This window comes from Manihot esculenta, chromosome 5 (assembly GCF_001659605.2).
Source record: "Manihot esculenta cultivar AM560-2 chromosome 5, M.esculenta_v8, whole genome shotgun sequence".
In the NCBI taxonomy this organism is placed as follows: domain Eukaryota; kingdom Viridiplantae; phylum Streptophyta; class Magnoliopsida; order Malpighiales; family Euphorbiaceae; genus Manihot; species Manihot esculenta.
This window is the reverse complement of record NC_035165.2, coordinates 9,147,939-9,161,790: the sequence shown is the minus strand read 5'-3', so window position 1 is coordinate 9,161,790 and position 13,852 is coordinate 9,147,939. Positions and strand designations below refer to the sequence as shown.

Genomic DNA, 13,852 nt, shown 5'->3' with positions numbered 1-13,852 from the left:
TTGTTAACTAAATATTTTAAATGTTCTAAATATAAAAAATATTTTTTCCCATTTCAAAAAAACAAACCGTTTAAATGTCAAAAAGTTCATATATGTATTTTAAAATAACTTTTTTTTTTTTACTTTAAAAACTCAAAATTGTGTCATTAATTTATAATTTTTTAAAATTATTGAAATTTTAAAAAAATATAATAATTTAATGAATTTTATCACGGTTAATTTAATTTAAATAAAAAATTAATTAAATCAAATTCTTACACAATATTATTAATTCAAACAGAAAATTATTTTATTTATGCTTTTACTATCATAATGGCATGAATTTTTTTTTATATTATAAAAATTAAATAATAATTTTTTAAATACGGAGTTTATGCTTGCTTGGAAATTAGATATTAAAATAGCAACTGTCATGAATTATTTGATTCAAAAGCAAATATTTGTTTGTTTTATTAAATTAATTAAATAGAGTAAATCCCATAATTACTAATGAAATTGAATTTTTTAAAAAAATATGAATTAAATCAGCAGAAATCAAAATTTGAACCGATCCATGTAATTAAGTCCAAGGGCTACCTAGCAACGGACAGAACCGAACCGTGGCGAAGTTTCGATGCCACCAAAGAGGCAAGACCCATCCACTACCAAACAAATAATTAAAAAATAAAATAAAATGAAAAGGCAATTTTCAATTTTTAAAAATTAATTTCTCCCTCTCACAAAATGTTCCCGGCAACCGTACCGCTGCCACATGAATTAGTTAGAAAATTCAGCACTCCCACTACCCTAACCACCTCGCAAATAACGCGTACGCAACACAGTCCAATGAGATTAAAAAAGCAGCTGAGTTTCCGTCCAATGGAGTCCAAAGTCGAAACCACGAATTAAAATGGCAAGTGGAAAACCACTAATTTAACAGAGTGGAAAAGGGCAAAAATGGGAGTTGGAGAATTTCCATGATTTATATGAAAGGAATGAAAATCCAAAAATGGAAGAAAAATGAAAAATTCATGTGAAATGTGATCCGGTCACGAACAAACTCATGCCCATCTTAAAGAAATCATAAAAAAAATTTAAATAAATATTTCTCGTAAATATATTAAATATTAAAAAATATTTTATAAATTTTTTTAAAATAAAATAAATTTAAAATAATTAATTTTTATATTATTATAGTAAAAAAATAAATAATAGTTTTAAAATAAACAAAAAAATAAATAAAAATTATAAGTAAAGAGAGTAATTATACCATTAACTCAAGTATCACATCAATTAACATATTCTCAATTGATTTTTCTTCATATTTAAGATATTAAAAATAAGCAAAAGTTTCAAATTTGACAAATACCCAACTGTTTATTTTGAAAAATTCATATTTATGTCAAAAACAGTTGAATAAGCAATTAATTATTTTTCGATCAATGTGTCTTTTCATATAAAAACAAATTCAATATTATCATTTATTTATTATAAAGATATTATTAAAAAATTAATTTATAAATTTTTACTTTATTAAAAATAATTTTATTTTTATTAAATTAAAAAATAAAAAATTATGTAAAAACTCTCGAATTGATTTTTTAATTTTAAAAAAATATACTAAAACGTTATTAATATTTTAAAAAATATACTAATTAACTTTTTTATTAATTTTAATTGTTAAATATTATAAAAATTTATATTTTATACGGAGTAAATTTTATAAAAAATTAAAAATCAACTAATAAATTTTTTAAAATTATAAAAATTAAATAATAAAAATATTTAATAAAAAAATAAACAAAATCACTAATTAATAAATTTTTTAAAATATTATTAATATTTTAATATATTTTTTATGAATTAAATAGTAATTTAACCTTGAAAAATTTGATTTATAATAGGTTAGCAAATTCTTTAATACGGATAATTTAGCCGATAATATTACATCATTGTATTTAATAACTGAAGCTCGTGAAATTTATTTATTTATTTTTCAAAATCCCTTGAAGCCCGCGCACTAAAGCAAGAATCCGTTGATCTAAATTAATACGATGTTTCCTCTCCATATTTTAAAATATCAATTTAAAAAAAAAAAATCATCTTCTACTCTGGAGTCTCTTGCAAGAGACAGACAATGAATGAATACAATTCAAAAAAAGGTGAGAGAGAGAGAGAGAGTGAAAATAATCAGAGAGATCATTATTCATTCACTCACTATCTCCACAAGTTCCAATCTCTGCAATTTCTCTCATTGCTTTCCTTTCTGTTTTCTCTCCATCTTCACTGATCATATTCAATTTTCCTTTGATTTCCATTTTCTTTTAGATCTACGATACGCCTTTTTCATCTAACGCATACATACATACATAGTATACTCACTCAATTTCAATATCCCAATCCTCGATTCTCGAGCATACCATTTACCCTATTCAATCCATTTTCCTTCTATTAGAGAGTTTTCGCGTTTCCTTTTTTGCTTGTATTGGATTACAACTTCAGAAAGTTAGAATCCGAGGCAAATTCGTAATTGCTCTAGTCTATCGGCTATAAACACCCAAAAGAAGAACTGGGTGTTGTTTGGGAGCTCCATTTGAACCCAACAGTATCTTTGTAAAGATTGAAAAGAAAGAGGGAAGAATTGGGTCCTTTTAGGGGAGGCTACATTTTTTTACTTTTTTTTTTGGGTTCTCGCTGGGTTTGATAAAGTGTTGGCTTTATAGCATGCGAGTTGTTTTTGTTAAAGGGGGGAGCGTCAAAGGGAAAGAGAGCGAGAGATAGGGATAGTGAAGGACAGGGGATAATAGTAAGTGAGTGAGTGAATAAAAAATGCAAGAAACAAAGAAGAAGAACAATGGTGGTAATGAAGATTCCAAGAAGAAGGAAAGACATATAGTTACCTGGACTCAACAGGTTATTTCTCTTTCTCTTCTGGGTTTCTTCTCTGCTTTTTTCTGGTTCTTCCTGTATTGGGAGTTGAATGTTTTCTTCTTCTTTTTCTTCTTCTTTCTTGACCGGAATCGCGTGCGAACAGGAGGATGATATTCTCCGGCAGCAAATTAGCTTACATGGAACTGAAAAGTGAGATTTTTTTCTTTTGCTTTATTTTGTTTTCAGGTTATCTGGGTTTATTATTAAGAGTTTAGCTCGTTAATATTGAGGAGTTTGTTTGTGAACTTTTGCATTGCAGTTGGGCGATCATTGCATCTAAGTTCAAGGACAAAACAACAAGACAATGTAGACGAAGGTTAGTTGATGATAATGGTGGTGTTGAAATCCAAGTCATCAAATGATCCTCTGTTTGGAGGATGTAGATGCTTCTTTAATCAATGAAAATAAAAGAACTTCTACTTATCTTACTTTAATCATCAGCACTATTTGATTTGTAATGGTAGTATTATGATTATTGTAGATGGTACACATATTTGAATTCTGATTTCAAGAAGGGGGGATGGTCACCAGAGGAAGACATGCTCTTGTGCGAGGTAATCGATTCTCTCTTTGTGCATTCAGTAACCACAGAAACCTGCTGCAGCTTGATTTGGTGTGTAATGATTTAACGGTGATAGCACAAGGCTCATTGTATAGAAATTCAAGCTTTCACAACTTGTACAAGCTGTCTGTGCCCCGACTGTGCTCTTTTGAGCAAATATTATCTTTTTTCTTTCTTTCTTAATTTTCATTGTGTATTTGGTTTCTCTTTCTGATACAATTAGATATCCAGTTTATGAAATGGAAAAAACTATTTCAAATTGGAGTGGACTGAGAAATGCTTGCTGTTCTTCCAGTTCAAAAGATTGAGCAGAAACAGCTATTTCATTGGATGTGGTTACAGTATCTGATAACTTGAGATGATCTGCAGGCCCAGAAAATATTTGGTAACAGATGGACGGAAATTGCAAAAGTTGTTTCTGGCAGGTATAAAATATCTTTGCCCCAATTTAATCGGAAATTTATTTTTACGTTTATGCTTATCCTATCTATGTTTTAATATGCTGCTCATGCAGAACGGATAATGCTGTGAAGAATCGTTTCTCCACTCTCTGCAAAAAGAGAGCTAAATATGAGGCTTTAGCAAAAGAGAATAAAAACACATTTATCAACTCCAACAACAAAAGAATCCTTTTCCATAATGGGTTCAATGCAGATGGAACAACAGAAAATGCAACACCTGCTAAGAAAACGAGGTAAAATGGGTTTAGATGTATGCATACAATAGTCAATACCAAAAATACTTCATCTACTAAAACTCATATGTGTGTCATTCAGGAGGTCACACATCTCTGCTCATTCAGAATATTGCAAATTGGCAGACAGATCACATCCGCAATGTGGTAATCAGCAGTCTAGGCCTCCATTTGCTGTGTTGGCACAAAATTTACATAATGTTAATGTGGCTGGTCAGCATCAAGCCAAGGAGGTCTCTGGTGATGGTAAATCACCTAAAACAAAGAACTTTTGAATTATGATGTGATTAAATTGCCTATAAAACTGGGAAACACAAGGAGTCCCACACAAGACAAACACAATTTCTGCAAATTTTCATCTTGATCAATATGGCTTGCTTTGATCTAAATCTTAACTCCTTGAAACATAATATCTATCTTTCTTCCCATTTGTTCAGCATCTCAAGACAGTAAGACTCAAGGAACATTTCTCAGAAAGGATGATCCAAAGATAGCTGTCCTGATGCAACAGGCAGAACTTCTCAGTTCACTTGCATTGAAAGTTAATGCAGAGAATACAGAGCAGAGTCTAGAAAATGCATGGAAGGTGAGCTCATCTCATTCACTTGTATAGGAACAGTGTTTCCATAGCAGAGCTATAATTTCTACCTTGGGAACTAAGGTTTTGACAGGTGTGGGGAGCCGGGGTGAGGGGGAGGGGTGTGTGTGTTATTTGGAAGGGGTAATGTCCTTGACAGTTAAGGGGACCAAACATGAGAATAGGACAATGGATAGCGCAACTGCAAATGGAGATTCAAGTGGATTGAATGCCCTAAATGTACATTCATCTCTAAGACCATAGTTGTAATCATTTTATAAATTAGTTGTGCCTTCTTGTCAGGACAAGTATGCTCAGGCATCATGAGAAGGTTGAACTGATTATATTTTTCCCACAAACTTAAGAAGAGGAACCTAAACTTCTTATTTGGGTGGAACTGATGCGATGCATGCAAATTTAGCATCATAGGTTGTCCTCATATTTTTCAATAAATGTATATTCAGGTCCTTCAAGACTTCCTGAATCAGAAAGAAAATGATATCCTCAGATATAGATTCACTGACATGGATTTTCGACTTGAAGACTTTAAAGACTTGATAGAGGATTTAAGGAGTAGTAATGATGGAAGTCGACCATCTTGGAGGTATTGCGTGGTTTGATATTCTGTTTAAGCAAGTTCTGCATATCATAGGATGTCTAATTTCTGGTTAAAACATTGTAGGCAGCCTGATCTATACGAGGAGTCTCCAGCCAGCTCTGAATACAGTACAGGATCAACTCTAATGCCTTATACAGCCACTGATAAAACAGAAAAAACTCCAGTTGAGATTGGTGCACTGCATGAGGACATTCCAAATGAATTACAATCAGTTCATGTGAAAGAGCAAAGTGATATAGATGAATGTGAGAAAGAATCTATTTCCTGTGCAAACATGAGTCAAGGTTATTAAATTTTCTTATCTCCAAAAATGCTTAAGATGTGCAGCTTTCTTACCATGTGGAGGGTAATTCCCATAAAATTGAATTTGCTGACAATTCTAAATACATTGCAGGGGAGATATTTTCATCTTTTGATGAGCAAGCCAACAATGATATAGTTGTTTCTGCCTCATCAAGTACAGAGTTCAGTTCACCCCTTCAAGTTACCCCACTGTTCAGATCCTTGGCGGCAGGGATTCCCAGCCCAAAATTTTCAGAAAGTGTAAGTTAACTGGAATCATTTATCTCACTAGATATAAAAACATTGGTCATAGTTGATAAGGGCTTGTGAATTTTCATCTTACTAGTATTAGTGGTGGTAGCAGCAATAGTAGCAACACTAGTGGAGTAGTAGTAGTGAAGCTCTTAATGCTACTAGTAGAATTTCAGGACTTTCCACATCAAGGAAGCAACTTTGAAATACATAACAGTTCTGTGCTTGTTAAACCAGCACACCAGCAGGAGAAAGTCATACAAGCACTATTACTTGCTCCTTCCTTGGTCATGACTGTAACGATAAGGATACTGGGAAATTGACCAATGATTATGAAGACTTCAGCAGCAGTAGTACTTGGCTTATTATCCTTACTAGCTTAACGATCACACTAAGAAGTATAGACTATAGAGGAAAGTTAACAACCAACTATATTGTCTGACTTCTGAATTTGCTCCATCGATGAGTGGCATGGACGATACACTAATGCTGATAAGGAAACAGTAATTGAGTCTGCTATTTGTCTCCAACTGATGGCTTTTTATGCTGATAATCAAGCCATCGTCTTGGTTTTGAAATTAGTTTCAATTAAGCCATTAGGAATTGTGTGAGTATATCTACATCTACAGCTACAGATAATATTTGATTGTGCAGATGAAACGAAGCAGCATCATCGGCTGCTTTTGCAGCCTGTTCCATCCAAAGAATTAAAATCTAGTTACATTGTAATCTAGAAACTTTATCCTGAACATCATTAAACTATAACATACAGTTAGTGATTCCAGCCCTGGAGTCACCTAACTTCAACCTGAAGTCCAAGTCTAAGAAGTTACAGATAAATATGTTCCTTGTGTAGCTCTGTCATCCCTACGTACTTGCCAAGATTAACATAAATCAAAGTGGCCAAAAATGTTATTAGAGCCAAAGGCAAATTTTTATACCAAATAGGAGACAAAGAACATGCCTGACACAAATTTTTAGATTGTTGCATAAGACGTTATTTGTAGCCATTAACTCATTTTTTGGAACTTATTCAATTTAACCTTAGATCAATAGAGCCAATAGTTCCTTGAAATTTTTTCAGTTTTCCATCTTAGCAATTTGAATCTATAGAGTGAATTTTAAATGTATTTGAATCGTAACCAAATCTTATGATTCAATATGAATCTACTGGTGCAGTCTATCTTGAATTATGATTCAATATGAATCTACCTGTGCAGTCTATTCTTTTTCAAGAGGGTGGTCAAACCTTATAGCATCAACATTTAAGATTTCACCTCATTTTTCGCTATTGAAAAGTGCAAGTAAAATCTTTCCTTTAGCTTTTTCCCCAATAGCCATTTTTTCCCTGATCCTTCTTCTTTTCCTAACATAGAACCACATAATGTAGTAAGAATATATTTGTCTATTATGAAGAAGCATCCTTCTCATTATTTAAATGATTTTATTTGGTTCTCAATTCTCGATTCACAAAATGATGATTTTGATTCTCAATTCAAATCTTGATATAACAAATGATGTTAACATCACCTTAGGGATTGGTTCTTATACATCTTAACTGGCAGGTAAAGCAACTGTTCACCAAATAGCGTTTCTGTACAGCTTTATTTATCCCTTCTAGGAAGCTTAAATGAAATCAAGTATGGTTCTGCATGTTGCCTATTAAATTGCTAATGATGGATTCTAAAGATCACTTGACTGCATACTTTTAGTTCCTCCTGCTAGTGAATCTAGATTGAATTAAAATTTGTTGAAAAATAAAGAAAAAGAATATTCCGTCTCAATTAATAACAAAGTATCTAGACTTTCTGCCATTCTGTCTTGTCTGACATTTTTTATTGATGAAAAAGTTCTGATTTAAGAATATAGAATTACAGGTCATATGGAACTAAAGTCCAACTCCAATTATGAATATCTTTCACAAGTTTCTAGCATTAGTGTTTGTGTTTGCTTCATATATACACAATATAGATGGACATCACATTGAATATTTCTGACACTTCTCTCCTTTTATTTTCTTTGGCCTTTTTTCAGGAAAGGAACTTCCTACTAAAGACACTTGGAGTGGAGTCTCCATGCCCCAATCCAAGCATCAACCCTTCTCAACCTCCCCTTTGCAGAAGAGCCCTCCTCCAAAGTCTATAACAAAGCTCTCTGAGCCATCTCACATACAGAAAATGGTCTAGCCCTTTCTTTGTTAAGTTTTCTTCCCTGTTTTAAGGTAAGTTTCCTAGGATTGCAGCCATCATGGCCTGAAGTTTTATTAGGAGGCATAGAAGATCTGCATTCCAAGACTCCTTGGCTAGAATGCAACGGTGCATTCTAGCATCTCAGATACATCTAATGACATGATCTGAGTCATTTTTCTTTTTCCTTACTAGAAGAGTACGACCCTAATTCTCACATATAAACCTGTGTGCTTGTTAATGTGTGTCATTCTTTTGTTTGTCTTGATTTGGTTTCGGGTGTTCCACCTTCCGATCCAGTTTTTGGCCTTCGATTCATCATCTGTACAGAACCTATTATATAATTTAGTAGTCAGAATGTAATTATACCATGGCATCTCGCCTATATATAATTAAAGAAGCAGAGGACAAAAAACAAGAGGTTAAAGGAGATTAACCAGCTGATTGGATTCCTTTTTATTGTTTTTGAGTGTGCATAGGGTATAGACTATAGAATAAGTTTTCCCCCTTTTCCTTTTCAGATTTCTAATGTAATAGAACTTCATGTGATTGGAATGAAAAATGTGTTCTGGTTTTGGTGTGCATAACTTCATTTTAAATATTGCTGGCAGTTCATGCATTCACCTCATTTATATTTATGCTACTAAAGCAAGTATAAGAATTCTGCAGCAGAAAGTGCAACAATGCAGATGCATGCAGAGACAAGCTTGAAAATGAAATTCTTCTTCTTGCTCTGCGGTTCTTGGAAACGAGGGAAAATGAATAGAAAATGCTTCCAAGGATGGTTGGAATGGTAATCAGGAAACCCCTGTGACCGTATTGCTGCATTTTCTTTCCTTCCCTCACATTGTTAGAAAGGACAAGAAATCTGCTCTTTTTGCTGTAAATATTAAAGAAACTGAATAAAAGAAGAGAATTAGAAATAGGCTTACCTACAGAAGAGCAAAACTACTTGTCTTTGAACATGGCAACCAAGAAATCATCCAACGCTTCTTGCTTCTTTCAGAGTTTGTTTGCTTCTGTGGACAGTGTTGTGGGGGAAGAAGGGTCCTTCTACTTAGGATGGTGGACTCTTGTATTGCTAGACTGCTAGTGGGGGACAGGCATAATCACTACCAAAGCAAAAGTTAAGGGTAAAAGGAGAGGGAACCTCATACAAAATAAAGTGCACTCATTGGATATAACTTTATCGAAAGAAGTTACAGTTGACTATTCTGACCATCTAATTTCAAATGCAAAACAATTTGATCTCAAGGATGTATTGCAAATGAAGCTTCTAATTTGTCTACTAGACACCCCCCTAACCCATGGATCTGTCTTGTATGATAGAATTCATTATCGGGTAGAACAGTAGTTTTTCCCCAATTCATGTGAATTTTAGCTAAGCAAGAATCAAAGTCGGGGCTACCTCATCGGTGAAACCACAATAATCACCTTCATATGCTAAACGCTGGGTATCATTGTTACATAACCAACAAGGGACCTAGCGGCCACACCTTGATCTTAAAGACCAAATGATGGGGATGGGCAGGTGTGAGATTCAAATTCCACCATCCTCAAAAGGGCGTTTAGACGATTTATTTCCCAAAAACCATCCACAACCCCTTTCCAATAGAACCATCCACAACGCAAGTTCTTTGTAGGAGCAGACTTGACAACTATCATACACAATTCCAAAGCATTGTTTCGTCACCAATTGATTAGATATCCTAACAGCAGCTGTATGGTGGCCAGCTAATAAGAGAACATCAGTCAGACGATGAAAATTTTTAGATGCTGCCTCTCACGAGGATCAGCAAACCTAACTCGCTAAGTCTACCCATCCACGTTTTTCTTGATTCAAAATTTTTATATTTTAATTAAAAAAAATCCCACATCCTAATTTTAATTTGGTTCGATTGAATTTTTTATAAATTTAAAATTATAAAAAATTTTATTTATAAATTTAAAATTAAAAAAAATATTTAAAATTTTGAGGTTGGATGTCAAATTGCCGTCCAAAAGGCTGCTTGTCACTTCATATAACTCAACTATTATTTATAAAAAATAATTTATTTCAATTATAATATGCAGAATATAAAAATTATTGATGTTTTAATTGAAATGGTTCTGTTGTGTCATTTAAAAATTTTAAATACTATTTGAATAAAATCTAAAATAAAAAATTATTTTAATTTAATAAATTTTTATTTTTACATTTATAAAAAATTAGATTCTGCATTTTCGATGTATAAACAATCATACTCTTTTTATTTTATAAAAATTAAATTATTTATTATATAATTTTAAAAGTGTATTGGCTCACATATTAATATTATTTATTATATAATTTTAAAAATGTTATTAATATTAGAAGGAGAGAACGAGCGAAGGTACAAGTTATAAAATGAATATTTATTATTATTTAAATTAAAAAAGTAAGAACATTTAAATCCATTAAACAATTAAGTGGAAGGCGCAAATTTGAAAGATATCAAAAAATAATTAATTTATAATATATTTAATTAGTTGTTAATATTTTAAATTTTTAATATTTAATTTTTTATTTTAAAATATGTATTATTTTATTTTAAATTGAAAAATATTAATATTTTTTTAAATTATGTTTGGTAATTATTTTTAATTTAAATAAAGTAAAAAAATATAAGATATAATGTGTAAATTAATTTAGTTAATAAAAAAATAAGTAAAATTTATTGTAGCAAAATAAAATATCAACGATAAAAATAAAATTAAATATCAAATATTAGAAATGAATGATGAAAGATATTTTTCATCTTTTATTTAAAAAAATGTAAACCATTTAAATTATAATTAAAAAAAGAGAAATTAAATATAAATAAGATTAAAAATTTTAAATTTAGATAAACTTATCAATTAATTTAAATAATAAATAAAAATTAAAAATAATTTAATTACTAATTAAATTTAATAATTTATTATGATAAAAGAAATTTTTAATGAACATTTTAGATAATATTATTATTTATGTCCTTCTCACTTTATATATATTATAAATAGATTATATAGATACAAAATATAATTTTAATTTTAATTTAGTTATATATATATATTAAATTAAAATAATTTAATTCATAATATATATATATATATTAAAATAATTTAATGTAAATTAATAAAAAAAGTTTAATGTTTAATTTTTTTTAAAAAGATTTTGTGTTTAATTAAAAAAAATTAAATTTTTTTTAAAAAAAAATCTTCACGTGCCTCCACCTAGGAGGCACGGGAATATAAATAAAATTAAGAATTTTAAACTTAGATAAAATTATCAATTAATTTAAATAATAAATAAAATTTAAAATAATTTAACTATTAATTAAATTTAATAATTTATTGTGATAAAAGAAATTTTTAATGAGCATTTTAAGCAGTGTTATTATTTATGTACTTCTCATTTTATATATTTTATAAATAAATTATATAGATACAGAATATAAATTTAATTTTAATTTAGTTATATATATATTAAAATAATTTAATTCATAATATATATATATATATTAAAATAATTTATTATAAATTAATAAAAAAATTTTAAAAATTTAAAATTAAAATAAAAAAGACTTCGTCGTGCCTCCACGCAGGAAGCACAGTAAAAGCCTGTCAACCCTTTAAGTGGCGTCAAGCCTTCTATTCTCTGCCATAAATTTTCTGTTCACGTTACTGGATAATGAATTTGTATATCTACTTAACTCTCGTATGCACAATAGTGACTATATATATAATATAATGCGAAGCGAATGGACATTTTGTATATGACAATCATAATCTCTCCAAGAGTAATCTGTTTAATATGGAATTAAATGTTTACGCCGTAAAACCATAACGATGTCAACGACGAATATTGAACAAATGTGTTGTGTACTTTATGTATTCGTGAGGAGAACAACAGAATAGCTATTAGATTAAATAGAGAATTTTTCAAGACATAAGCAAAAGACTTTTTAGAGGATGAAAATTTAAATCAATAATAAATGTACTGCAATATGATGTTATCAAGCGATTGCATATTTGATATTGAAATGTTTAATGAGAATTAGTAATGGTAATTAGTAATGGTAATTATGTATGCAGACTATTAAGTGTAACCTTAAATATTTGTATCAAATTTATTACTTTTATGAAAAAGTTGTTTAATGGCATTACAATATTACTATTATAAATAAGTGTTTATTTCCATTGAAAAGTGGCATTACAACATCACATTATTCCTCATCAGACATATCAATATCTGGTGCGTATATAAGAGATGTCATTACATTATTTATCACCACTTCTAATAACGAGCGACCATTAGCATGTATTTGTTCATTAACAAGACGTAGTATATAATACCTATATCTGCGTATCATTAGTCGATTATTCTTTTCATGAATCCTCCTTGACGCAATCTCATATGTGCGGATGTTGTTCATTATCATTGTTATTAAATAACGCTTGACAATTGGGGAATTAAGCTAACGGCAATCAATCACAAGGTTGTGCGACTCTTCAATGCCATAAGCTCATTCATGACGTAGCCCTACGTAGTACTCTCGCCTATTAGTTTATCTCTCTCTAATATAGTCGTCATTAAATGTAGGCAACATCCATAGTGGACCATTCTTACTATATGAAGAACTACCATCCATTGCATTTATGCCACCATCCTCAGCAAATGTATAATTCAGTATATATAGAAAATTTTTTTTACCAATAATAATTGCCATATGAGTTAACAGTTGAATTTCATATTATGTCTTTATCACTTATACTAAAAGTAATACTTGTCATGTAACTTAATAATTTACTTTATCTTCTATCTTTATCACTTGCACCAAAAATAATATTTGTCATGTGACTTAACAGTTCACTTTTATCTACTGTCTTTAGCACTTGCACTAAAAGTAATACTTGTCATGTAACTTATCAGTTTACTTCCATCTTCTGTCTTTATCATTTGCACTAAAAGTAATATTTGTCATGTAACTTAACAGTTTACTTCCATCTTCTGTCTTTATCAATTGCACTAAAAGTAATATTTGTCATGTGACTTAACAGTTAAATTTCATCTTCTGTCTTTATTACTTGCACCAAAAGAAATAATTGCCATGTGACTTAACAATTCACTTCCATCTTCTATCTTTATCACTTGTATTAAAAGTAATACTTGCCATATGAATTCACTTTGATTTTTCATCTGCTTATTTCTTTACCATTTGCAGCAAAAAATAATAATTGGCATGTGAATTGACAGTTCTAATAACCCTTTGCAGGAATGGAGGCCCACATAATAGTAGAATTTTCATCAATCCAGAATCACATAATACTTTAGTGCTACGTTTGCAACCGTCTTATAGGTCCCAAGTTGTATGGGATGAGCCACATGATGCTGGTGTAATCACATATCGACGATCCTCTGGCGTATTACATGGTCACAATATCAATGATAGACTCATCCTGTAATACCCGGCTAGAGTCTGACACCGAAATTCCTACTGTCCGGTGGAATCTCGGATGTCGGAACCCTCTAGAAGGGTAATAGATATTTTTTTCTAAAGTGTTTGGTATGTTTTAATGTTTTAAGTGTAAAGAAAAAGACTTTTGTAATAGCATAGTGTGGATATGTACTATTGTAAAAGGGATGTGTTAGTAATGTGCTTGACCCATTAGTTTTGTAAATCTCTTTTGTATACACGATCTATTTATGTAAATGTTTGATTGATGAGTATGAAAACCAGGCTTAGCATATGAAGAGTTTAACCCGTCT

General features: G+C 30.6%; 1 protein-coding gene and 1 long non-coding RNA gene across 3 annotated transcripts; one reads left to right on the top strand and one right to left on the bottom strand.

Annotated features, from left to right (window-relative positions):
- The first annotated feature begins 2,076 nt into the window (after nucleotides 1-2,076).
- Nucleotides 2,077-8,666, top strand: LOC110615743 (transcription factor MYB124). Of its 2 annotated transcripts, none has more exons than XM_021757809.2 (12): nucleotides 2,077-2,892; nucleotides 3,014-3,060; nucleotides 3,170-3,226; nucleotides 3,392-3,464; nucleotides 3,842-3,897; nucleotides 3,987-4,166; nucleotides 4,249-4,313; nucleotides 4,604-4,752; nucleotides 5,208-5,347; nucleotides 5,426-5,646; nucleotides 5,757-5,905; nucleotides 7,931-8,666. In XM_021757809.2, the coding sequence occupies exons 1-12, from the start codon at nucleotides 2,809-2,811 to the stop codon at nucleotides 8,039-8,041; spliced, it is 1,332 nt and encodes a 443-aa protein (XP_021613501.1). In that variant the 5' UTR covers nucleotides 2,077-2,808; the 3' UTR covers nucleotides 8,042-8,666. The 2 variants fall into 2 exon arrangements, with proteins under 2 accessions (XP_021613501.1, XP_021613500.1); XM_021757808.2 differs by having other exon boundaries at nucleotides 2,079-2,892; nucleotides 4,249-4,412.
- Nucleotides 4,056-9,834, bottom strand: LOC122723721. Its single transcript, XR_006350749.1, has 3 exons — nucleotides 9,015-9,834; nucleotides 5,699-8,913; nucleotides 4,056-5,540 (listed from the first exon to the last, which is right to left on the bottom strand). It is a non-coding gene; the product is annotated as an uncharacterized LOC122723721 (long non-coding RNA).
- Between the last annotated feature and the right edge of the window lie 4,018 nt (nucleotides 9,835-13,852).

Excerpts from the sequence above, each read along its gene's own strand:
- LOC110615743 (XM_021757808.2), top strand. The coding sequence starts at position 2,809 with ATGCAAGAAACAAAGAAGAAGAACAATGGTGGTAATGAAGATTCCAAG. Across the intron at positions 3,898-3,986 it reads GCAAAAGTTGTTTCTGGCAG|AACGGATAATGCTGTGAAGA; the intron begins GTATAAAATATC and ends CTGCTCATGCAG. Across the intron at positions 4,167-4,248 it reads ACACCTGCTAAGAAAACGAG|GAGGTCACACATCTCTGCTC; the intron begins GTAAAATGGGTT and ends TGTGTCATTCAG.